Below are 26,106 nucleotides of genomic sequence, written 5' to 3'. Positions count from 1 at the left end.
TGAGGGGCCTCGGGTTCGCGCTCGGCTTGTGTCTCCGGCACCGTCTCGATCTCGGGCTCGGCTTCGTCTTGGGAACCATACGTACCGCCCTTGTTGATGTTCATATTTGATGCAAAACCGAGTGATCCGTTTAAATAGGTGAAAAAGTTAATTCAAAAATTGAAAAATAACTTTTTTATACCGTTACTCAAAGGTAACATTTCGAAAATTAGACCATCGACCAGCGTTTAACCAAAACGCCCAACCCAAAAATTAGAAGATAACGCCGATGAGGGCAACGGTTGGGACGTGTTCGGGCGAACAAAAGTCCAATTCACGGGCCACTATGGTCTTACAAGATATGATCCAAACGTGGGACGAAAGAGATGATATTTGACCTGGCATCATCATCGGTGGCCGCCATTAACAAAACTAACTTCCTAATCAATCCACCCCCCTCATCCCCAAAACCACACCCCACCCCACCCCTTCATCAATGGATTCACCCTCACCGTCACACGTAAATTGGGAAGCCCTAGATGCCCTAATAATCGAATTCATCAAATCCGAAAACCTAATCGAAGAACCACCGTCTCCTCCTCCTTCTCCATCTTCATATTCCTCATCATCTTATCAACACCGTCTTTTAATCCTCCAAATCCGACGGTTATTACAATCCGGTCACATCGATTCCGCCGTTGATCTCTTGCGTCTCCACGCTCCTTCTGTTCTAGACGATCACCGCCTCCTTTTTCGGTTGCAAAAGCAGGTGCCAGATTTGTTGTTTAGGTTATTTAAGTTTTTATTTAATCAATTGAATCATTTGTGTGATTAAAGTATTGTTTATGTTTTGGTTTTTGTGAAGAAATTTGTTGAGCTTTTGAGGAAAGGAACTGAGGAGAGTCGGAACTCTGCGATTGATTGTTTGCGGAATGCGCTTGCTCCCTGCGCTCTTGACGCGTATCCGGTGTGTTGTTTTATATGTTTGTATGTTTTTAGAGGTGTTATGAGCATTGGCAGATCTTGAACTTAGTTTTCGGAAATTTTCGGTAACATTTACACAACGAAGCGAAAAAACAGGGGGGGGGTTGTATTGCAAACTGTATGTGCCACTAATATAGGCTTTGGATTCGTTGATTTTGGATGTTACTTTAAAGAGGAAGTAAATTAGGATATTCTTATTTTTGTGACTAATAATACTGAATTTTGCATCTTTGTGGAAGATGTTAACTAAAATACAAATGTTCTTGAGACTGGATGAAGAGGGAATGGAGCTGTTGACTAAAAATGGAGTGAATAGATTTAAGCTTGAAACTTTATGATTGTATGTTAGATGAGGTCTTCTTCTTATGTATCTTATTGCTGGTTAATATGAGTGTTCTCATGATTTAGCTAAGTCCATGAACATGTGAAACTTTAGCTGCATTTAGAGTTTCTGTAGTATGGACATAACACAAAGTTCATAGCGTTGAATACTTTGCAACTCCAAATATATATTATATACATAAGGAACAAAAAAAATGTCTAATGGGCAAACAGTGTATTTATTGGTAAATGCTACACGGATTGATAGACAAGATAAGACATGGCACGATGACTTGAGATGCTAGACACAAACATGGCACGGTAACTTATCGTGTCATTTTTTCCAAACATGAACACGACATGTTTAGAAGCAGGTCAACACGAAATGACCTGTTAACAAACCTGTTTAGGGACATGATAAATATCGCATATTTAGGAACCTGTTTAGTGGAACAAAAATTGCCAAAAGTTTAACTATACATAATTCCCAACATAATAATCCTTAACATATTCATCCTTAGCAAATTTAAAACAAATAAACCATAAAAGTCAAATCATAACATCTATTACAAATATAAACAGGTCGCTGACAGGTTAACAAGTCTGTAACGTGTTTAGACATGAATTTTATCATGTTTAAAACGTGTTGACCTGTTTAAGACACGAAATCCGTTTAGGCCAAACACGAAACTGTTAAGAACGTGTTATGTTAACTTGTACGTGTTTGAAATTGCCAGCCCTAAGAATTTGTATTGGAAACTGAACTAAAATTTAGCCAAATGTGATCTTTTTGGGGCCTTGAGGGTTGGTTTCTTTGGGTTAGCGTTTTTTCTTGTTCTTTATTTGGAATTTATAGTGCTCCTGATTTTGATAAGTAAACTAGTCACTTGACCTTGTATATTTTCTTATTATATGTATTTGCACCTTGTATTGGTTGTGACATGACTCTATTCTTGATTCTAAGGAAGCATATGAAGAATTCAAGCACGTGTTGCTTGCCTTTATATATGATAAAGATGATCAAACTTCTCCGGTCGTGAATGAGGTGAGAGTTCTCTACAGATCCATCACTGTAAATTATATCTTATGGAGTGATATGATCTCTTTGAAATAGCATTATATGTTTATATATGCTAATTCTTAGCAAGTAATAAACTGTACATGATGATTGGTCAGTGGTCCGAGAGGAGGCTGTTTGAACTTGCTGGATTGATGACATCTGTATTAAGAGCTCATTTACATGCATATGATCCCGTTTTCTCGATGGCAATCAGATACCTAATCAGGTCTCATAACTGTTTCCTATTCTAAAATCCTTGTCAGCAATTCCCACCCCCCCTTGTTTTCTCAAGCATATCATTCTTTCAGCATACACAAGGGATTTTGCTTTCGCCAAGGGATTTCTTCTCCGATAACAAATCTTACCGAGAGGTTGCTGCTAGAGGAGCGCGATCTCCCTGCCACTCCACAAGAGAGTTTGTTTGAAGCACCCCCGTTTGATGAGGTACTTTTTGTAATTTACGTTTTCAGATCTCAGCAGTTTGACCTTTCTAACATGATAGGTCAGGGTGTGAACTTTGAGGTTAGAGTAAAGTACACGGATGGTTTCTATGGTTTACCAAAATTTTGGATTTGGTCCCTAGGTTTTCAAAAGTACACGGATGGTCCCTGTGGTTTTTACTTTGTAGCGCATTTAGTCCTCAACTTTTTCCAGAAGTGCATGGATGGTCCTTGTGGTTTGCACTTTGTAATGTCTTTAGTCCCTAACTTGGACCTGCTGAAACCTTTATATGTGTTGGCAGGGGACTAAATGTGTTACAAAGTGCAAACCACAGGGACTATCTGGTGTACTTTTGAAAAGCCAAGGACCAAATCCAAAACGTTGGTAAACCACCGGGACCATCCGTGTATTTTTACTTTTGAATTTTTAATTGTCATTTCTTGTTTTGCCTATTAAGCTTGTATTTATTTTTTCGCTTTTATTTTTATATCTGTGATTAGGTGGACATACAAGCCCTTGCACATGCCGTTGAGCTTACAAGACAAGGGGCAGTTGATAGTTTAAAATTTGCAAAGGGTGATTTATTTCAAGCATTTCAGGTAAGCTTATCTTGCGATGGTACACTTGCCTTTTAACTAATTATTAATATTAATATTAATGTCACGTTTCTTGACATATATCATTTGTTACAGAATGAAATATGTCGTATGAGATTGGACATCACCATGCTCGATGAACTCATTCGCGAGTACTGCGTCTATAGGGGCATTGTGAACTCTGGTGGCCCAAACGCTTCTTGTGAGTTACCCTCAATTTTTATTTTTGGTTCCCCTTTTAGTTTATTATCATTATGTTGATTACTTGTGATTCACTATTCCTTCAGCCCAAGGAACGCTGCTAGCACACGAACCATCGGTTTCAAACCAACCAGAATCAGAATCTACTTTATCTGCAGACGTCTCTCTGGAAGTCAGAAGTGGATCCAATAAGCTTGCTGACACCGACATGGATTCACCTGGAACTGGTGATGCCAGCATTCAGAATCCCGAAGCTGAAGAACGGCACCCTTTTGGCAGTGCGGTCGGTAGTCATGAAGACTGCAGTACCAGTGCAATGTATCGACATAAAGCTTCTAAAATCCTTCAAAGAAATAAGAATCGTGGAATCTGTGATAGGAACAAACGTAAGAGGTGGAAGGGAAGACATGAAGTACAAGTTAATGCCAGTATGTCAGAGGAGCCGCAGGTATGCTTTGATTTTGTGACCTATATATATATATATATAGGTGAATAATTACAGAGAGAAATCCTTGGTGAGTTAAGAAAACCAAGGAAACTCAAATGGGTGGACACAAAACATGCCACATGTTACACTTTTTGACAGTCGCTCTTTTTTATGACATTGTTACATTTTTCGTGTCAAAGGAGAGAATGTGTGAATGTGTTGCATTTTTTCAGCGTTGCGTTTTTTTAACTTCACCTGTTACACATTTTACGGGTTTTGATAGCAGTTTTTTCAAATTTTTTCAACTTCAACTGTTACAGTTTTCAGTATTTTCATAATTTACGATGTTGCATGTGACAGTATGTTACATTTTTTAGGGTAAAGTTCTTGTACAAATAATCTTAACATACTAAACATACAAATTGAAGGAAAACTCAAAAAGACAAGGTGGCATTTTTGTAATTATCAATAACTATCAAAGTTACTCTACAAATATACCTAAAAAAACCTAACCACTCCCCCCACCCCCAAAAAAAACCTAAACCCCCCCCCCACCCAAGCTAAAATGCTAAAAACTAAACCCCCAAAAAACCTAAAAAAATAAAAAAAACACACAAATTATTTTATTTTATTTTTTTAACATTTTTTATTAAAAAATCGCTACTTTTAGTAGCAGCCAAACAAAAAAAAAAAAAATTTTTTTTTTTTTTTGCTAACGAAATGTAGCGATTTTTTAATAAAAAATGTTAAAAAAAAATTGTGTTTTTTTAGGTATTTTTGGTTGTAACTTTGATAGTTGGTGGTAATTACAAAAATGCCACCTTGTCTTTTTGGGTTTTCCTTCAATTTGTATGTTTAGTATGTTAAGATTGTTTGTATTTGATCTTTTGCCACATTTTTTATAGGAAGTTTTTTTGCGTAACAATTATAGACAGGTACACGTTTGTGTCAGACTGTTACAAATTCTGAAAAAACACTTTCGTTGTACTTGATTAATCTCCACCATAGATTAAATGGATGGTTGGTGGAGATGAGCTTTCCTTGGTTTTCTTAAATCACCAAGGTTTTCTGGTGAATGAAATTTGACTTACTTTTGTGGTGCAGGTTTCTGAAATATCATCTGCTGGAGATGCTAGTGGTGATAAAGAGGATACATATGAGATGATGCTGGCAGTAAAGGAGTTGGCGAACAAAGGAATGGCTGCAGAGGTTGTAGAAGAAATAAATGATATGGATCCGACCTTTTTCGCCGAAAATTACATTTTTCTCTTCCAGCTAAAAAGGGTGAGTGATATATATCTATATGGTTGGTTAAATCCAGTCTTATAGTGTGTCCACCGTCTAATGTAAAAGACAAACTGCTGACCTTTGACCTTTGCCACCGATTCCAGATTGAATTTTTAAAGCTGGTGAGCGTGGGTGACTATTCACGTGCACTAAAGGTTGCGTCTTCTTATTTGGGACCTTTAGCAACAAGAGATCCGGCTCTCTTGAAGCCCTTAAAGGAGACTTTGTTGGCTTTACTTTCACCAAATGAGAAGTTTTCCGGGGAAAGCTTGCCCTTTCATGCTCTTTCCACTTCACTCCAGGTCATTATTCTCTTTATTGATAATTATTGTATTCGGACTGTTTGTATGAAGTGCGTTGTCGTCGTTAGTATTAGTTGATATAAATTTCTCTTGTTTTGTGTTAACAACTAGAAGTGTTTTTTTGCAAAACAATTGCACCTTGTACTTCACTTCCCTTTCCAACTCGCAACACTTCCCTCACTTGTTCCACTCGAGCGTACGGGATGAGAATTCCGCACGTTATAAATCTCAAAAACCATAAATCCGCATGTTGGAAAACCATAAATCCGCATGTTGGAAAACCATAAATCCGCATGTTATAAAACATCAGGTGTTAGTCATAAAATCCGCATGTTATAAAGACGCAAGGCGCAGGCGAGGCGCATCGGCCTCGCCTGGACCCTAGGCACAAGGCGCAAAAAAAGCGTAAGCAATGTGGGGAAGGGGATACTGGGATGAGTAGTTAGGCAGGTGAGTGGGGATGGAGGGTAGGGAATTTTTGATGGGTGAAGTTGAAGAGTAAAATTTAAAAAAAAAGAGGTCCAATCTGGGTCATGATCTATATCTATTTTGATTAGTTGGGTCGCGGCCCGTGGGTCAGATCAAGATCCATTAGTGAATTGGTCAGATGACGATTCATTCATTTAAACCTCATGAACTATATGTTACTTTTATCAGGTTGCAATAGGTAGAAAACTGGGCATCGAAGAACCTCAGCTTATGAAGATAATAAGAGCCACCCTTCACACGCACAACGAGTGGTTCAAGCTTCAAATGTGCAAAGATCACTTCGAGGGTCTTCTAAAGATTGATCTTTTAAAACAAGTCGATTCTTCTCTGCTAAACGACACGCTCTCCAAGTCATTGAGCAATGACGTATGCAGTAATACTTGTTCACAAGGCACTGCAACTTCCAGCAGCAAAATGCATGACGATGGCAGCAGTCCTTCTCAAGTGTCGTCCACCGGAGACATTGCACCCGATGAAGCCGCAATACTCAAAGTCATGGTGAGTCATCAACACCTTTATTTTTGTTGGTTATAGATAGCAATTTAATAATTTTGGATGATGTTTGTGCAGGAGTTTCTTGCTTTGCCTAGGGCTGATGCTATACATCTCCTAGCACAATACAACGGAAATGCCGAGACTGTCATTCAGCAGATATTTGCTTAGTATGCATGTATTTATGTACAATTGTACATTATACGTTATACGCATCTTGTATCCAGTTTGATGCGTTTTCGTATATTAACATACATTGTTTAATTTATTTGTGCCATACAAAATATTTATACGAAACCTGCGGATAGGGTGATAAATATATGCTGTATTAAATTTTATGCATGTTAAAAAGAAAGAAGAGTTGAATTTGTATATGTTAACAGCCTTTGTAGATAGTAGTTTATAGGCATAATTGATAAAGGACTGCTGCTCACGTTTTTTGAAAGATACATTTTTAATAACACCAACCATAAATCAACTATAATTAATAAACAAACTTTACATATCTTTGCAAATATACGGATGAAACTATAAACCAACCACAATGCCCTTAACTTTGAAAGTTTACAATTAATAATTTAAACATGAGATACCTATGATATGAGTATAAGTGAAAATGGTGTTGTATAATGATTTGCAATATGTGTCCTATAAATACAACTTCTTAGATCTGTTATCTATCTTCTTCTGTCGCATTTCATTTCACTTTTTAATTACAACTTCTTAGACCCGTCATGTTACTTCTTAGCATTTAATTCTATTTCAGCTTCCCAAACAGTGCATCCAATAGACCCGTCATGTTACTTCTTAGCATTTAATTCTATTTCAGCTTCCCAAACGGTGCACCCAACACCCTCTCAACTTCTTCAAATCACGTCTTCTATATGTGCTTTACAAGAATTACATCCTTCGACATTAACCGTAAGACCGACCGTCTTAGTTTATTTTTTTAACATTACTATTCTACATCTTGCGGTATGCGCATATAATGTATATATGTGTGGGCGCTCAGGGGGCAAAAGTGAAAGTGCGCTAATTTTAACGTTATTTTACTAATTTCGTGAAAATAATGTTAAAGAGGGGGATGGTTAATGATCCATCATGTGGTGGCGTTGATAGCCGAAAGACAAGGGTGTACATGCACTAATTGGCCTTTGTCTTAATTGCCGAGTGTTATGTGCCTTATGTCCAAGGTTTGATGCAAAACTACCATTGAGCCGGGGGTCTCACGGGAAGCAACCTCTCTATTCCTACGGGATAGAGGTAAGGTTGTCTACATCTTACCCTTCTTAGACCCTATCTTAGCTTTGCTATTGGTGAGATTTACTGGGTATGATGATTAGTTTTCTACACCTAAATACCACCTAATTTTATACCTGCAAGGATTTAAACTCACGTCACTTTTTTAAAGCGCAAACAATACATCGTACCATTAGACACTAGGTCATGGATGAGCGGCTCTTTGATCACGTGTTACACGCTTTAAATCCCAACTAACAAAATGGGTGCAATCTGTAATGTTTTGAAACCTAAAGGGGTCTGTCTGAAACTCTACAAACATTTAACACATCACCAACAGTAGTCATTCTACAAACATAGTATTTAACACATCACCAACAGTAGTCATACAAATTAAAACACGGGTAGTCTGTCGGTATCACGAAAAGTTCCCCAAAATGAGTCAAACTATTCAAAAATCTTCCAGTATACACGCGAATTTGTGCCAAATTTATCAGATTCTGCCGTATGGGTACGAAAAATAATCCGATTTTATAGACAAAATCCTAAAAAAATTAAGAATTTTGATCTTGAAAAGGGGTGCACACCAACTGTTTGTTAAAAATCCTATCTTTCTATGATCTTCACAAGATCACAGCTCAGTTAGGTATGCTCGTGATTCAGTGTCATAAAGAAGTGAAGAACACAAGATCTTGTGAAATCACTTAAATGGCTGAAAGTATGGTGTTCTTTAGTAAGGTATGATTATTATTATTATTATTACTTTTCTATATTGGGTTTTAGTTTTAGTTTTACTTTTTTTTTTGTAATGTATTTGATTTTTTATGAATTTGTTAGCATAAATATTTTGTATTTGAGCTGGGTTTTTTCCAAGATTGGAGTTTTGCCCAAAATTGTGACCTAATAATATTGCAAATTGTTATAAACTTCAAATCTGCAAAGATATGAAATGGGTTTAATTGGTTGAATGTTATTTATTATTATTATTATTTTTGTTTTAGTAAGTTGAATGAATTCACTTGATTTACAGGATGTTCTCATAATCAAACCTCCAAAGAAGTCTGCAGTGGTATTAAGACTGATTGTATTTACATTTTCAATGGTGTTTGGTGTTTATGTATGTTCCATCTGTTTTAAGCAAATAAATATTCAAACCAAGAACATGTTTCTCGACAATGAAGTAATCGAAAGGCCCTGTTGCAACGCCATCGTTGATCGATCACAAATCCCCTTCTTGCATTACCCAAAGCCCAAAACTTTCGATAGGTAATTCCGTTATTCATAACACATTTTTGATCCACTCTGTTGGAGACTTGTGTATCGGTATTTATATTGGTTTTAGTTTGTATTTGTAGGTTGGAATGTGCAGGGAATCCTGTGCGTTTGTTTGCGATTTTGTCCATGCAAAGATCAGGGAGTGGGTGGTTCGAGACTTTATTAAATAGTCATGTAAATGTCAGCTCTCATGGTGAAATTTTTGGTCCAAAGATTAGAAGGGAAAACATTTCATCGATTATTAAAACGCTTGATAGCGTTTACAATTTGGATTGGTTTACTAGTTCTTCCAAGAATGAGTGTTCTGCTGCAATTGGATTCAAATGGATGCTCAATCAGGTATTTTATATGTTTGTTTATCTGTATATTATATGTTCAGGTCACCTTAGTTTTCACAGGTTGTGCAACCGTACAAACTTTTAAGCTGTTAGGATTAAGGGTATAAAGTTGTAAACGAGCCAAGATGTGCTCGTCAGTCGAGCTCAGCTTGTTTAGCTTAAGAGAGCTCGAGCTCAAGTTTGGCTTGTTTTGGGCACTATTTCTCAAGCATAAGTTTTGCATGTTTCGTTTCGAGCCATTTACAAATATAATTCTGTGTATATATTTATAACTATAATTTTATATATAGCATAATATATATTATGTTATATAGGTTTTTTTATGAGTTAATTACTGTTTTCGTCCCTGAGGTTTGTCAAAAATAACGGTTTCAGTCCATTAGTTTAAAAATTGCGATTTCAGTCCATTAGTTTCATTTTCGTAACCATTTCAGTCCACTAACTTAACTCCATCCATTTATTTTGTTAACTTTGACTTAACTAACTAATTCAGGGACGGTTTGCGTCAGTTTTAGAAACACAGGGACTTAAGTGTAAACTCTAAAACATTAAAACAAAAAAAATAGTAAATTCCAAAAAATCAAAAAAATTCCAAAAAAACCAAACAAATTCCAAAAAAATCTAAAAAATAATAAAAATTCTAAAAAATCATAAAAATTCTAAAAAATTCTAAAAAATCCAAAAAATCCGTTTCGGCGCGAACTGTTTCGAACCCGAACTGTTTCGAGCTTAACCATTTCGACGCGAACTGTTTCGACCCGAACCGTTTCGAGCTGAACCGTCCGTACCATTTCGACGCGAACCGTTTCAACCGTACCGTTTCGAGCCGAACCGTTTCGACCCGTACCCTTTCGAAGCCGAACCGTTTCGAGCTGAACCGTTTCGAACCGAACCGTTTTGAAGCCGAACCGTTTCAAGCTGTACCGTTTCGAACCGAACCGTGCCGTTTCGAACCGAACCGTTTCGAGCTGAACCGTTTCGAACCGAACCGTGCCGTATCGAACCGAACCGTTTCAAGCTGTACCGTTTCGACGCGAACCGTGCCGTATCGAACCGAAACGGTTCGGGCTTCGAAACGGTACGGCTTCGAAACGGTTCGGGTCGAAACGGTACGGTTCGATACGGTTCAGCTCGAAACGGTTCGGTTCGATACGGCACGGTTCGGTTCGAAACGGTTCAGCTCGAAACGGTTCGGTTCGAAACGGCACGGTTCGGTTCGAAACGGTACGGCTTGAAACGGTTCGGCTTCGAAACGGTACGGGTCGAAACGGTTTGGTTCGAAACGGTACGGGTCGAAACGGTACGGGTCGAAACGGTTCGCGTCGAAACGGTTCAGCTCGAAACGGTTCGGGTCGAAACGGTACGGACGGTTCAGCTCGAAACGGTTCGGGTTCGAAACAGTTTGCGTCGAAACGGATTTTTTGGATTTTTTAGATTTTTTTAGAATTTTTATGATTTTTTAGAATTTTTATTATTTTTTAGAATTTTTTGGAATTTGTTTGGTTTTTTGGAATTTTTTGATTTTTTGGAATTTACTATTTTTTTTGTTTTAATATTTTAGAGTTTACACATAAGTCCCTGTGTTTCTAAAACTGACGCAAACCGTCCCTGAATTAGTTAGTTAACTCAAAGTTAACAAATTAAATTGATGGAGTTAAGTTAGTGGACTGAAATGGTTACGAAAATGAAACTATTGGACTGAATTCGCAATTTTTAAACTAATGGACTGAAACTGTTATTTTTGACAAACCTCAGGGACGAAAATAGTAATTAACTCGTTTTTTTATCATCATTATATACATGATAATGTCTATTATGTAATTATATTTTTGTTATATATTTGTATAAATAGTAAGCACGTTTAGGCTCGCTAGCCGAGTTTAGCTCGGCATATGAAGTTAGGGCTTGAACTCATTTGTCTAATAAGCTCCAACTTAGGGTCAAGCCCGTTTGAGCTCTACTCTAGTCGAGCTTTTAGCAAGCTGATCTCAAGTAGTTCACCAACAGCTTGGCTCATTTACACCCCTAGTTAGGCACCATTTGACTGTATCAGGCCTAAAAGTCACTGATATTTGTACCATATGGATCAAAGGCTGTATGGGATGTGAAATACAAGTTAAGATCATACCTAATGTTTTTTAACTATATAGTGTTTGAAATTCTGTTTTTTAATGATTTCCTATATTTTGAGAAACCATATACGTTATTTTCAATTTTTCATATAAATGCAGGGTCTAATGGAACACCCTGAAGAAATCAAAGACTACTTCAACGATAAAGGCGTATCCATTATATTTCTTTTAAGACGAAATGTGCTTCGTAGATTGGTTTCCATGCTTGCAAATTCGTATGATAAAGGTGCCAAAGTTTTAAATGGTGTCCATGTGTCTCATGTCCACTCACACGAAGAGGTCTGTCTTTTTTCTATTGCAACCAAAATCGTTAAAAACTCGAGTACACAATTTATTTATTTTTGTCCTACAAAAACTATGAAGACAAATTTTTGTATTCCATCATACTCAACTCACATGGCCGGCCCAAGCCCAAGTATTTTGAGGCTTGGGCTTTAGGCCTCCAAATTAATAGGGCCTTCAATTTTTTTAGAAAAAAAAATTATAATAATATTTGGGCTCTGAACTTATCTTTACACATGCAAAAAATATACAAAAATACAAAAAAAAAAATTCGCCAACAATAAACCTTTTAGTTTATTTTGTCGGTCCCAAGCGGTAAAGAAGGGTTTTTTTTTTTTTTTTTTTTTTTTTTTGAAAAAGGCCTCGAATTTTTTATTTGCTTCAGGCCACCAAAATGGTTGAACCGGCCCTGCTAACTCAAAAGGCACATCTCTTTAGTATTAATTTTCCATCATACCTACAGGCTTCGGCACTTTCTAAATACAAACCTACAATCAACATATCATCACTCGCGTTGGATTTAAGAGAAATGGAAGCAACTGCTATGAAAGCACTTGAGTACTTCAATAGCACCAGGCACATGATTCTCTACTATGAAGATCTTATCAAGAACCCTTCGGTAAGTACAACTATTATTGTTTTTTATTTTATTTACGGTAAGTGTAAGAATTGTTACCATAAAATTCACGGTACCCACCAATATCCTGCTAACCAATTGCAGAAACTGATGGAAGTTCAAGATTTTCTGAAGCTTCCGCGTATGAAGTTGACTAGCCGGCAAGTCAAGATACATAAAGGGCCATTGTCGGAACACATCAAGAATTGGGGCGATGTTAATAGGACTCTTTACGGAACAACTTATGAAAAGTTTCTTCAAGCCGACTATTGATTTGTACGATGTAAAAATGTTGGTAGAGTCGGGTGGTTTGTCTACCGAAGGATCAAGACAGGAAAAACGACATTTTGAGTTTGTTGTCGCTTGTTGTAGGTTACCTAGGTTTTTCATGTAGTTTATAGGTATTCATGTTGCTAGCTTAGGCCATTTGTTAGAAGTGCAAATAAGCTTGTATGTAAACATGATTCTCTTTTATTTTCTTTGGTTCATTGTCCTTTTTTTTCTTTAGGATATCGGTAATTATAAATTTAGTTCTTTAAGTTTAAAAATTCACACAAAATTCTCACTATCAATTATATCACCCTCATCTACTCGCGCAAGCTAATCAAATTTCCACCGGTAATCAAGTTACGTGTGAGTGGAGAAACCAGGCGTCGTTTGGCTGCAGACGAGAAACTCTTTCAGCAGGCCAAGGCTGAGCTAACTTAGAAGCAGGCGCAATTTGAGGCAGACAAGAAATCTGAAGAACGAGGTGCGTTGGGCGCTAAGAAAAAACTCAAGGCAGTGGAGGATACACTTGCTGAAGAGCATAAACGTTGGGCCGACACTTGCAAGCGAGACAATGCAGTCATGCATAAGACTCGCGAAGAAAATGTAAACCTTAAGGCACAGGCTGAGACCTTGACGAAGAAAAATGCTGAACTCCAGGCTCAACTAGATGAGGCCTGATCACACCGCGAGCGTGCTGAACAAAGACAGGTTGAAGCTGAAGCCACTTTTTTAAGACAAGATATTGAAATTAGAAATCTAACTGCCGAATTGTTTGAGCAGGAGGAGCTTAAAGAACAACTTGCCGCGCGCGACAGATATTTGTCTGGTAAAAACGTAGAAATCGTCGGGTTAAAACGCTGCTTACTAGACACCCAAGTAGGGCTGTAAACGAACCGAACGTTCAGCGAACAGTTCGTGAACCGTTCGGCGGGAAGTTCGTTTATGTTCGTTCGATAAGCTTAACGAACGAACACGAACAAAAAATTTCGTTCGATAAGCTTAATGAACGAACACGAACAAAGGCCTCGTTCGTTCGACTGCGTTCGTGAACGTTCGGTAATAGTTCGTTTATGTTCGTTCGTGTTCATTCGTTTATGTTCGTTCGTGTTCGGTTTTTTATGTTTATTTTTCTAAAAGTTTTTAACTTTTAATGTTTTATTAATTTTTTACTTTCCCTCATATGTATTTCCCTCTCTCTGGCCCTTTCCCTCTTTAATATCACGCTCCTTCATTCAGCCTATCTCCAATCGATTGAACCCAATATCATCCATCCCTTCAATCTTTAAATGGTACAATGTTTAAGATTAACGGTGCCTTTTTTAATTTTCAAAATTAAAGTTCATTTGTGTTCGTTTGCATTCGTGGTTAGTGTTCTCAAAATTAAAGTTCATTTGTGTTCGTTTGCGTTCGTGGTTAGTGTTCACGAACTGTTCGCGAACAACCAAAATTCCTTAACGAACGAACACGAACACAAACTTCTGTTCGTCATGTGTTCGCGAACAGTTCACGAACATCCAAATTTCCTTAACAAACGAACACGAACATAGCCTTGTTCGTGTTCGTTCAGTTCGTTTACAGCCCTACACCCAAGATAAACGTGAGTCACTGGAGATCGACTTGGGTGCAAAAAGAACGTGCTGATGCTGCCGAAGGGGCGCGCAACGTGGCTCAGACGTCCTTGAATGTTGCTCAAGATAATTATGTTGAGGCACAGGCCATGCTAGAGACGTTAGCGAACAATTCAATGTGGCTCCAGCATCATGGCATCATTCACGTAAGTGTTATCCTCTATGTCTAAAAATTTTCCATATTTTTATTAAACGTGTTGTTTGCGTCGCACAGGTCGCCAATGACGTTCTCAACTGGGTCGAGCTAGATGAAACTGTTGCCGCGCTCACGGTTGCTTGCTGCACGCTCGGTCGGTCATCAAGAGGGTTACCACAAATGTGTCGCGCACGTAAACGAAGACCTGAAAGTTCAATGGGACGATCGGTTCTCTACCTCACATGGAAAAAATGTTGAAGGTGTTAGCTATGTAAACTTAATTATGTTCGTGATTAGTTTGACACTTATATAAGATATGTAATATAACTTCTAAATCATAGAGATAAGCCGGTTGAAGGATCAAACCGTTTATGACGGTTATTCCCGCCATATTCAACCGCCAAATATCTCATATATATATATATATATATATATATATATATATATATATATATATATATATATATATATATATATATATATATATATAGGGTAGGGATATGGTAAAAAGTGTCCAAAGTGTAAGAAGTGTAAGAAGTGTTTTAAACCATTGGATCTTTGATCTAATGGTTGAGATCAATAGGGTATTAAAATGTAAATTGTGTTTTAATTAGAAGGGGCTTTTGTAAAATTGAAGGGCAATAGTGTCTTTTCCATTCTTTCAAATATGGTAACCGTATCCTACACAACCAAAACCCCCTATCAATCTCCTAAAAACAAGCGACGTTCCCGTCAAAGCAAGAGTTTTATACTTTCCGGATACTTTCGTCTATCAAACTACATTGCAAAGAAGCAGAGAAGAGTTTTATAGGTAAACGGAGAAGGGTTCGTCGTCAAAATCCAGTTGAACGTAAAGGTGTTTTATTTTTCACTAATCAGATGACAATGGTGTTCTATTAACAGGAGAATCAAGGATCAACGAGTGTTATATGGACCCAAAAAAAGGAACTATGAAGCCAGCAGGTTCGAAGAGGAAGCGAGAATTATCCGAGGCGAAACCAGGTTAGTGTTTTATTAGTGAGTTGATGTTCGGTAAATGGCATAGTGTTTTATTAGTGTTTTATTAGCTATTTGAAGTGTTTTAGGGTTTACTGGTTAGTACTTTAGGGTTTTATAAAGGATTATTGGGTGTAATATGTTATGTAAATGAGTTAATAGTGTAGTATAATCAGTAGACTTCGGTTTGTTTTAAATGTGGTCGAATTGTAAATCGGTCTGTTCTTTGGCATCTCTGTTTTTATTACTGCAGGGTTTTTTAAAATTGGGGTTTTAGAAGTATAGTGTCTTATGAAAGAATAAAGGGGGTTTTAGTGGGTGTCTTCTCTGTTTTGATTACTGCAGGGTGTTTTAAAATGGGTTTTTTAAAAATGTAGTGTCTTACGAAAGAATAAAGGGGGTTTTAGAAAAATAGTGTCGTATGAAAGAAAGGTAGTGACCTATGATAAAGGGGGTTTTAAATTTGTCTGATTGCATAAAGCACTACAATATTTGCATAAGCCTCTATTTGTGATGAATACTTTAGTGCATACCTTAGTGCACACTAGACTTCTGAAGTTAATGAATACTTTAGTGCATACCTTAGTGCAAAAAACACTAAATTTTGCATAAAACACTTTATATGCATAAAACACTACAAGTATTGCATAAAACACGAGAAGTATTGCATAAAACACTTTATATGCATAAAACACTACAAGTATTGCATAAAACACTTTATATGCATAAAACACTACAAGTATTGCATAAAACACCAGAATTATTCTGTTGTTTGTAGAGTGTTATATGGAAATGGTTGTAGATGGTGACATTATTGCATAACAAACTAGACTTCTGGAGTTAATGAATACTTTAGTGCATACTTTAGTGCAAAAATACACTTTATTTGCATAAAACACTTCTGTTTCTGACACAGTGTTAAACTTAAATGGTGGTTTTGAAATAGAGTATGTTGAGTAGTTTATTGCATATAACACAACTAGTCTTATCATTTCGTATTTGAAATTCCTGGTTCGGTAACTAATTGTAAAAAGGATTTAATTTTAGTCCGGAGAAGCGGCCGAATACCAAAAATCAAAATGGGAAAGGGATTCCATAACACAATTGGACAAAGCATCCAGTTGAGCGATTCGGATAATGATAACGAAATGCAAAAAGGTATACGTAAAAAAAAATTAACTACGCATGTAAAAAACAGTTTGTGTACACTTTACTTTTAATAATTTGTTATGCACTATGACGTTTTGTCGGAATTCTTGCACCAAGTCTCACCAACAAAAAAGTACGACACTTTAATTATATTGAATTTGCTGTTTTAAAGTAATAAAATGTGTTCGGTTTGTAGCTATAGCAACACCCGATGCAAACAACGATGACGACTTCCAAACGCCGCTTTCGGTACCGTTCGCGGAAGGTAAGAATTTGAATAACTGAAATTAAATGTTGGAATCTTTCGTATGATAGGGATCATAATGTAACATCATCTAACATTTTGTATTAGTTCCAACTAAACACCATACTGATGCTGATATAACACACCGTGCCACGGCCGACGACGACGACTTCGTGACGCAACCACCAACGACAGATCAATCAGGTAACTTTGCACACAAAAGTTGTAACCACAAAACACTTTTCGTTTCATTGAAAATATAGTCTAACTGATGAGCTGTATATGGGTTACAGCTGCCAATTCACAGGAAGGCCGTGACAATGTTGACAACCAACAACCATGCGATGGAAAAAGACGTAAGTCAACAGCGACTAGGAGGAAGTCGACGAGACCACCAGCATCATTTCAATCGAAAAAATATGAGCCCTTTACCGGGCCAAAAATTAAACTGAAGACGTCTCCGGATAATCTGGTTATATTGGTTAACAGCTTGAATAAAGTTCAAAAAAACAAGGTCATAGAGATGGGATTCGGTGCATTGCTGAATTTCAACATACATCATGTACCGACGCGGCTAGCATATTGGCTGGCAAGCAACTATGACGACGCTGCAGGGGTGTTGAACTTTGGAGATACCCGTTTACGAATCACATCAAAGTTGGTGAACACAATATTCGGAATACCAAACGGGGGTATAAAGATTGTAGAAAAAGAAAGAGCGAGAGACAGCAATCCGGTTGTGAAAGAATGGAGGGATCAGTTCAATGATAACACTAAGGTGTCGCCAGTCGGGCTGAAGGACATGATGGTTACAGACACTTCAAGTGGCCGGGCATTTGAATTGAACTGGTTGGTGTTATATAATACTATACTTGGAGAGATAAGCGCATGCAACACAGTTAACCAGCGCTTCTTGGGATGCGTGTACCCAAATGAAAAAATATCGAGCTTTGATTGGAGCAGCTACATGATAACCTGCTTGGATCGGACGACGAATGCATGGAACCGGAAGAGGAATGACGCTTTTAGAGGCCCGATCGTGTTGCTAGCGGTATGTGACTCTACTGTATTGTTTATGATATGAAAGTTAAAACACTACGTGCATAAACACCACAAAAAAATTTATGTAACATCGTAAAATTGGTTACATCAGCTACCATTGCATACAAAACCATTAAAGTCTATTAAACCAGTAATACACTATGTTACATTGTATAACACTACAGACACATAGTGTATTAAGAGACTGCATCAGTGTACTATGTAAAACACTACAGTCGAACCGTAGTACGCTATGTTACAGTATATAACACTACAGTCACATATATAGTATTACAAACAGGTCTGTTTTGAATAGAATATTCCATAGCATACATATTAAACCGTACCATCATATTAAGACACTGCATCAGTTGACTTCGTAAAACACTACTGTTGACTTCATATTAAGACACTGCATCAGTTGACTTCACAAAAAGTATAACACTTTTAACAAGCATGCATAACCAGTAAACATGTGTACATAATCCTTATAATTTAATGCTTATATGTGCAGGCTGCATACGCGTACGACCAAATGGATGCTTTGAAGCGTAATAAGAGGGGATGTAAACCGATTGAATTGATAGATGACGGGATGCTTGACGAACTGCTCGGAAAGCTTGATGACATACTTTGGGATTCTCACGTAAAGCATAACACCCCAATGATACCCAAAATTCATGTAGATGCAGAAAAACCGATGAGTGATAAGGTTAAGAAGATACCTGATGATAAAAAATCAGCATCAACCAGCGCTAAAGTAGTTGAAACGGCAGCAGAAAAACGTGCGGATGACAACAAGGATGGTGGCAACGAAGAATACAGACCGTACGAAGAAGGGGACGACGACCATATGGGAATATATAAACATTGCAAAAGTTATCTGTTGTCACAGCCAAGTACACATGAGCTGCCGTTTGTATGTCAAGTTGGGGCAGACGGCGAGTTTCGGATCCCAATGGTATCACAGTATGGGACGCCGCCCGTCTACTCACAAGAAGAAAAAGATAGTGAAGAGGTACACCACTTGATAACCTTTTTAACGTTTGGTGTAATATCAGGAGTATTTATACTTATATACATCTGACAACGTTTTGCATAACACTTTATAATTTGGTTAGCAGGATATGGCGACAAATCTGGATGATGCACTTAAGGAATTTGAAGATTGCGTTGAGAAGATAAAAAATGCAATGAGGGAAGCTTTACGTTTGCACCCCAACAGTGAACAAATATTGAGTAGGAAAACGTCATGGATTGCGAGTGTCCGCAAACTTCTAAAGGACATTGCGGATACTGTGGAAGGCGATGAAGTGTCAGAAAAAACCCCCACAGCTGTCAAAAACACTGGACTGTTGACACAAGGTAATCAATCTCCTTTCTCGCCCATGACTTCATCAGTTTGCGCAGAAATAGATGAACTGATATCTGCAATACAATCCGTACGACACCCAGGCACACAATCGAAAGCTGAGGGGATCGAACCAGTAAACTTGCAAAGTGAACTGGACAACGTCGCAACAACTTCAAGTATTCCAGCCACTGAACAGGAAGGAAACGCCTTACTGCAGTATAAACTCCAAAGGCCAAAAAGAAACACCAATCTTCCAGATGTTTTCAGGTCACCGTACGTGCAGCGTGTGGTTTCGTTAACAGATAAACGAGAACAATTGGAATCTGCATTGGCTAGCTGTATACTCAGCGCAACGGCAAACAAATGGTAGGCATCGAAAACAACAAAAAAATTAAATAATTGAACAAATTTGTTTCTTAATTAATGATTGAGTTTCATTTTATCACGTAGGGATGTTATATTCGATTGCCCAGCAGGTGTCTCGATTTTGAGAAGCTCGTTTGAGACGATGTACCCGTCATTATGCTTGGATGCAGATATTATATCCGCTTGGGCCGCAGTCCTTAACCACGAGGAGCGGTTAAGGGCACCTGGTACCCCCGCGAGGCTGTTTTGCAATGCCGGAATGTTGGTAAGATACTTTTCACACCTTATAGAACACTACTTCATAATGTAGACCAGTTGATAAAGTAGACAAATTTATAACACCCCAATACTAAACATAAATTAAAAAAAATACTTATAACACTATATGCTGCAAAGTAGCTTATAATACGGCTTATAACACTACAGCCCCCAGCTTATATTATGCCTTTATACATATAAAACAGCTTATAACACTACACCCCCCAGCTTATAACCCAGATTTTTGAATATCGTCGAAATAACAAACGGACAAAGTTGCTTATATAAACTAAAATCTGTTATTTGTTATGAAACAGGTGGCAGGCGATTTTGAAGAGACCGATGAATACAGAAGCTTGATGTTCAGTAGCCGGATGGAAACAATACTAGGCCAAGCAGATAACATGGACATCAGAAACTTCCAAATGGTATTCGTGCCGGTGCTGTATAATACACACTATATTCTAGTGTTCTTCAATCTCGCACAATCACAAATATTGGTGATCGACAATATCGAGGGTGATGTCCCTATCTACATACGATACAACGGCTACGTAGGAAAAGTTGTAAGAACACTACCATTAAAAAATATTAGTTGACATACAATAAGTATAAGTTTTAAAAAACCCCATTTGACGTCATAAAATTCACAGGTCAATGCATTCTGCTCGTATGTCAAAAACCACTCTCCTGCAATTGCTAAAAAACTGCGATCAACATCACCAGTTAGTCTGAAGTTCCCGTGGCAAACATTGTATAACGGAACAGATTGTGGAATATTCGTCATGCGTCATATGGAGACTTTTAAAGGTGTTATTGTAGTTATAGTTTTATTATTAAAGTTGACACTGGCATGCACCCTAAATTGGTTTGCATTTCTGTTCACTAGGGACAAGTGTGCGCGAATGGAACTGCGGGCTATCGCCAGAGCGAGACATCACGGGGGAGGTGTTGAAAGACCAATCGATAGAACTATGTGACTTGCGAATAAAGTACTTATCAAAAATCTTGTTAAGTGACATAAACTCAATGCGGTCTAAAATGGAGAAAGAAGTACATGAGTATGCAAATAAGAGTCAAGATGAAAGACTGGAAAATTCTAGGACTGCAAAGGAAAGGATCGAGCTACGATTGAAATAAGAATAGCACATAGTTCTGAAATGTTTTGATACACGTTATAATTAGACTGGTTTCATTTTGTCTGGTACAAACACTTTATTTTAGATATTAGCCTGGTAGCATGGTTCTGAAATGTTTTGATAAACGTTATAATTACACTGCTTCATTTTGTTTGGTACAAACACTTTTGCAAAAGTGATGGTAGTGGTCTATTTCGTTAATATAACACTATATTTCATTACAAAACACTACATTTATAAGTAACTGATGGACTTTAAACTAACTGTATATGACAATAACAACATACTGCAGGTCCCTAATACTGCATTTAACACTATAATTAGATAAAACACTATAGGTAAAGATCAGCCTTTAAACTAAATATAGAACCTGTAATAAAACACTACAAATCAATTATAAAACACTATATGTCATTACAAAACACTGCATTTATAAGTAACTGACGGACTTTAAACTAACTGTATGTGACAATAACAACATAATGCAGGTCCCTAATACTGCATTTAACACTATAATTATAGATAAAACACTATAGGTAAAGGTCAGTCTTTAAACTAAATATAGAACCTATAATAAAACACTACAAATCGATTATAAAACACTATATGTCATCACAAAAACACTGCATTACATAATTTGACAGCAATTAAGTCTTTGATTCAGATGATTATTGTTGTCATAGTTTAAACTATGATAAAACACTGCATCTAAATATAAAAAACACTATATTATAAACCAAGGAATTCATGTATGTTAATTAAAAAAAATTACAATTTCTATTCATGTTGACAAACAAACAAATTCAAAAAACATAAAACACTATAATTATAGTTAAAACACTATATGGTAAAACACAGACCTTAAACTAACTGTGTATGACAATAACACCATACTACAGGTCACTGTTACTGCATTAAACACTATACTTATAGATAAAACACTATAAGTACATGTCAGACTTTACAATAAATTTAGAACCTGTAATATAACACTACAACTTAATTATAAAACACTATATTTATAAAATATGATAAACGACCTGGTCATTAAGTAATAAAAACGTCAAACACAAGGAATCCAACAAAAAAATTAAACGCCATTAAAAAAATAGAAATAAAACTCAAAGTTTGCATAATTTATTGATCAACTACTCTTGCTCTTCATCGTCTAGGTCCTCATCATCGTCTTCTTCACCAGCCACATCTTCTATCTCCTCTTCGTCGTCTCCTTCAAGATCCGCTTCATCACTTTCTGAGGAGTCGTCGGCATTTTCCCTTGCTGGGTACGAGCAGGTACGTCTATTATGGCCCCGACGTTTGCAATTGCCACACTCGCGACCCTTTTTTTTCTTCGCAGATTGAATAATGGCAATTTCACGATTACTCTTCATTCTGGAAGGTTTGCCCATACCTTTAAATCTAACGGTTTTCGGCATACGAACAGTTACAGGTGTTTCTTGCGTGTATCCAGTTATTTCAGCAAACCTATCGCGACGACTCCTAGGGGGAGCGTTCACGACTGCCTGATCAGCGGTCGATTGATACTGGGCAACATGGTCCCTAAAAGCGCACAACGCATCAAAGTTATAAACCAACCTGTTGATAAGAGACTCGGCTGACCTTGTTATCTCCCTTATAACACCATTAACTTGCTGGTACCGATCATCACTTTCACTAATCCCCAAAATCGCTCCCGGCGCACTGTTAGGAACAGCTTCCCTTGTCCAACGTCGCATTATGTACCTTTCAGGGAACTGCCTGATATCAAGAAGCCGCAAAACGCAAAAAATATGCGCACACAGAAGCCCAAATTGTTCATACCTATTGCATGAGCAACTAACGGTCATGTCTAGCTGCCGCATCATAACCTAATACATACAAACAAAAAAAAATGAGAACAATAATATATACTAAATCAAAACTATAAGATAAAACACCATGCACAAAGAAAAATTATAAACAAACAATTGTTACATCCTATAGTTACCTGAAAAAATGTAGTACACGCTTGAGAAAAGTCCTTCACAGAGAAGTTCACAAAGTTATCCTCTCTATCCTCCCATTTTCCAACAGCACACTTGTGAATGGCTGTCTGAATTTCAAGTTGCGCATCAAAGAAAATTGTCCGTGTGTATATGTTTGCCGCCTGTTGCTCTAAGACAAACTCTTTTGCAAATATTTGGGGGTTCGTGTGCCTAGTATCGTGATCATTCTTCCTGTGCTCGTGTCTTTGGGCTTCGATTGCAGAATCAAAATGCCCTAAGAATTCAACAAGGGTACAATTCGGGTTGCAAAACTGCCCAAAGAAGTGGTTCTCACTCTCCGAACGTGATGAGGTACGCATCAGCCCAGACATGTGTTGATCGCGATAATATGCAGGGATCCATGTATCCCTAATCTGATACATTGACTGTAACCATTCATGATTCAGCAAATCAAAATCAGCCAATATAACACCCCATTCATTTTCAAACTGTTCTGGCAGTAAGGCATCGGTCCAAACAATATCACACAACCTCCTCTTAAAATCAGTGCTATTGCATAGGTTGGCGCCAACCTAAAAAACAACGATTCAACAATGAAAAAAATTAAATAAAAAAAATACATGATAAAAGCAGATAAAACATTATATAAAAGTAAAACGACGTCAATAAACAAAAACAGACATATTCATATATAAAAAGGTACAAAAAACACAAAAAAACCAATTCCATTAAAATAAATAACGTCGTAAAACATAATTTTGGTATTTAATAAACCTTGGTAGTGAGTTTCTCCATTATATGCCACATGCAAAGCCTGTGCCTACTTTCAGGCCAAGTATCTTGAATAGCTTTCCTCATCGCGGGGTCTTGATCAGTTACAATCACAGGTGGTGCGCGCCCAAACGCCTGCCGAAATGCGTTGAGCAACCAGCTATATGTTTCGGCAGTTTCATCCCCTATAATAGCAGCACCCAAGGTAACATTACGATAGTGATTGTCAACGCCGGTAAAAGGTACGAACATCATATTGTACCTACAAAAAAAAAACGGGAGTGATCACTGATTTGATATTGTAAAATCCATACAATATTAAAAACATGAAACAACATACATTTTTAAGTATTTGCAAAATTAAAACACTATTAGTATGATATAAAAGTTACAAGTCTTTTCGTGCATATACCAAAACAATATAAAGACATTATCATGCTGATAAAACACTATGATATGTATCTATTATGGATGTAATGTATCTAGAAACAAAGGAAGGATACGAACTTGTTACGATGATAAGTAGCATCGAACGACACAACATCCCCAAAAATATTAAAATTTCTCTTTGTATCACCATCGGCCCAGAACAACGCACGTAAAACGCCCTCGGCAGTTGTAAGGTATTCCATAGAGAAATTGGGCATAAATTCTTTCTTCCTTCTTAGGCGTTTGATAACCATGTCAGCATCGTACTCAGCTATATACCTATTTAAGTCTCTCTTAAAGTTCTTGAAGTCAACTTTAGTTGCGCCTACCTTATCGAAACCTCCATAAAGAGTCCTCATAATGTTAAACGCTCTAACTGGACCAACGTTTATGGCACTCAAAGCATTCACGGCTTCTTCCTGTATGTAATTCATAGATCTGTTTTCAGGAAGCAAGTACCTGTCATCTTCGGCAACAAATGAGTGATTATGCGACTCCTCGAAGTAATAAACCACGTAAAGATTATCCGGGGTTATTAACTTAACCCGAATGCACGCTTCACATCCGGTCCTTATAGAAGGAACCCTGCGAGTAATCTTAGACTTCGAGTTAACATTAGAACTACCAGCTTCCTGGGTCGAGTCAATCGCCTTTAAGGGTTTAGTACCCTCTTTTGAGCATACGAACCATTTATTACGTATTAAACCCTTTCGAGGCTCGTATTGAGTACCCTTCCTAGCTGTGAAACCTCCCGCCTTAGCATATCTTTGGTAAAAAAGATACGCATTTTCTAGCAAATCAAACGTCATATGCATCTGAGGTTTAATGAAATCATCAACATCTGGAATAAATGTCCTCCTTCCAGAATTTGGGGACACCTGAACATTACCAACGGGCTGGTATGTAGGAATATCTACAACGAAAAAACGACAAATCAGTCTTTTATAAATACATTGATAATAAACACTATATCAAGAAATAACCCTATCTGTATGGAATAAAACAGTATTTGTGACGGGAAAAACACTATGAAAATAAATTAATATTCCTGTATATAATATAACACTACACATTGTGGATAAAACACTATGCATCTGATAAAAAAAAATACCTTTCTCAATGATAAAACACTAGAACGGGACTAGAACATACAACTAAATGTATAAAACACTATGAATGGGGATTCAGATGTGTGAATAGAATCTAACACTGTTGTTCTTACATATGACACTATAACACACTACAACAAAAATTACTAAAACATAGGTAAGCAATTCAATGTATAAAACACTATGAAAGGGAAATATGATGCGTGAACAGAATATTGATCATGCATATAACACTACCCATCTAAAAACTATAAAACAGAAAATTGATCTTGCATATATCTCTAGACTATAAAACACTACAGATCATGCATATAACACTACAAAACTAAATCAAGAAAAAACTTTAAAATAACAATCCGCCTAAACAACTAAATGTATAAAACACTACGTACACACAAAATCAAACAAAGAGTAAATGACCTGTAAAAACGACATACTAAACAACAAAACGAGGAACAAAAACTACTAATTATCGGAACATGCTAACTATTAAGAGATTAAAACACTAATATACACATTAACCTGCATCTCCGGACTCCATTGAAATTGATATAAAACACCAAAATCGAAAAAAGGCGCAGAAGTTAAACAACTGGAATGGGGATATTGATTTGATAATCGTTTATGTATTTATAATTAACGATGATTGAAAGATACGTAGAACACAATCGTATTGTATCTTGCAGTAAATTACAAAATTCGTTCAAATCCCTAAACAATCTCATTGACGGTTATTTTTGGATCAGATATCCTGAAATTGAATTAAATGA

The 26,106-nt window shown here is 37.1% G+C and overlaps 3 protein-coding genes across 4 annotated transcripts; 2 read left to right on the top strand and 1 right to left on the bottom strand.

The window, feature by feature from the left end:
* The first annotated feature begins 238 nt into the window (after window positions 1–238).
* LOC110912530 lies at window positions 239–6,953 on the top strand. Its single transcript, XM_022157263.2, has 12 exons — window positions 239–748; window positions 845–946; window positions 2,249–2,329; window positions 2,461–2,570; window positions 2,653–2,788; window positions 3,286–3,384; window positions 3,478–3,583; window positions 3,669–4,030; window positions 5,114–5,293; window positions 5,401–5,598; window positions 6,256–6,585; window positions 6,658–6,953. Exons 1-12 carry the CDS (start codon window positions 476–478, stop codon window positions 6,748–6,750), a joined length of 2,070 nt encoding a protein of 689 aa, XP_022012955.1. The 5' UTR covers window positions 239–475; the 3' UTR covers window positions 6,751–6,953.
* A 313-nt stretch (window positions 6,954–7,266) lies between these two features.
* On the top strand, window positions 7,267–12,955 carry LOC110912531. Of its 2 annotated transcripts, XM_035984239.1 has the most exons (7): window positions 7,267–7,500; window positions 8,482–8,556; window positions 8,849–9,084; window positions 9,174–9,432; window positions 11,663–11,842; window positions 12,309–12,464; window positions 12,567–12,955. In XM_035984239.1, the coding sequence occupies exons 2-7, from the start codon at window positions 8,527–8,529 to the stop codon at window positions 12,732–12,734; spliced, it is 1,029 nt and encodes a 342-aa protein (XP_035840132.1). In that variant the 5' UTR covers window positions 7,267–7,500; window positions 8,482–8,526; the 3' UTR covers window positions 12,735–12,955. The 2 variants fall into 2 exon arrangements, with proteins under 2 accessions (XP_035840132.1, XP_022012956.1); XM_022157264.2 differs by lacking the exon at window positions 7,267–7,500 and having other exon boundaries at window positions 7,838–8,556.
* Window positions 12,956–22,190: 9,235 nt separating this feature from the next.
* Window positions 22,191–25,877, bottom strand: LOC110914245 (protein FAR1-RELATED SEQUENCE 5-like). Its single transcript, XM_022159051.1, has 5 exons — window positions 25,859–25,877; window positions 24,306–25,140; window positions 23,802–24,060; window positions 23,030–23,599; window positions 22,191–22,910 (listed from the first exon to the last, which is right to left on the bottom strand). The coding sequence occupies exons 1-5, from the start codon at window positions 25,875–25,877 to the stop codon at window positions 22,191–22,193; spliced, it is 2,403 nt and encodes an 800-aa protein (XP_022014743.1).
* Between the last annotated feature and the right edge of the window lie 229 nt (window positions 25,878–26,106).

This window comes from Helianthus annuus, chromosome 15 (assembly GCF_002127325.2).
Source record: "Helianthus annuus cultivar XRQ/B chromosome 15, HanXRQr2.0-SUNRISE, whole genome shotgun sequence".
Classification (NCBI taxonomy): domain Eukaryota; kingdom Viridiplantae; phylum Streptophyta; class Magnoliopsida; order Asterales; family Asteraceae; genus Helianthus; species Helianthus annuus.
The sequence above is the reverse complement of the archived record's forward strand: the minus strand, read 5'-3'. Positions and strand labels throughout refer to the sequence as shown.

Excerpts from the sequence above, each read along its gene's own strand:
- LOC110912530 (XM_022157263.2), top strand. The coding sequence starts at position 476 with ATGGATTCACCCTCACCGTCACACGTAAATTGGGAAGCCCTAGATGCC. Across the intron at positions 749-844 it reads TTTTTCGGTTGCAAAAGCAG|AAATTTGTTGAGCTTTTGAG; the intron begins GTGCCAGATTTG and ends GTTTTTGTGAAG. Across the intron at positions 3,584-3,668 it reads TGGTGGCCCAAACGCTTCTT|CCCAAGGAACGCTGCTAGCA; the intron begins GTGAGTTACCCT and ends CTATTCCTTCAG.
- LOC110912531 (XM_035984239.1), top strand. The coding sequence starts at position 8,527 with ATGGCTGAAAGTATGGTGTTCTTTAGTAAG. Across the intron at positions 9,085-9,173 it reads AAGCCCAAAACTTTCGATAG|GTTGGAATGTGCAGGGAATC; the intron begins GTAATTCCGTTA and ends TTGTATTTGTAG. Across the intron at positions 9,433-11,662 it reads TCAAATGGATGCTCAATCAG|GGTCTAATGGAACACCCTGA; the intron begins GTATTTTATATG and ends ATATAAATGCAG.
- LOC110914245 (XM_022159051.1), bottom strand. Across the intron at positions 24,061-24,305 it reads GCTACTTATCATCGTAACAA|GTACAATATGATGTTCGTAC; the intron begins GTTCGTATCCTT and ends TTTTTTTTGTAG. Across the intron at positions 22,911-23,029 it reads CGTGTACTACATTTTTTCAG|GTTATGATGCGGCAGCTAGA; the intron begins GTAACTATAGGA and ends TGTATGTATTAG.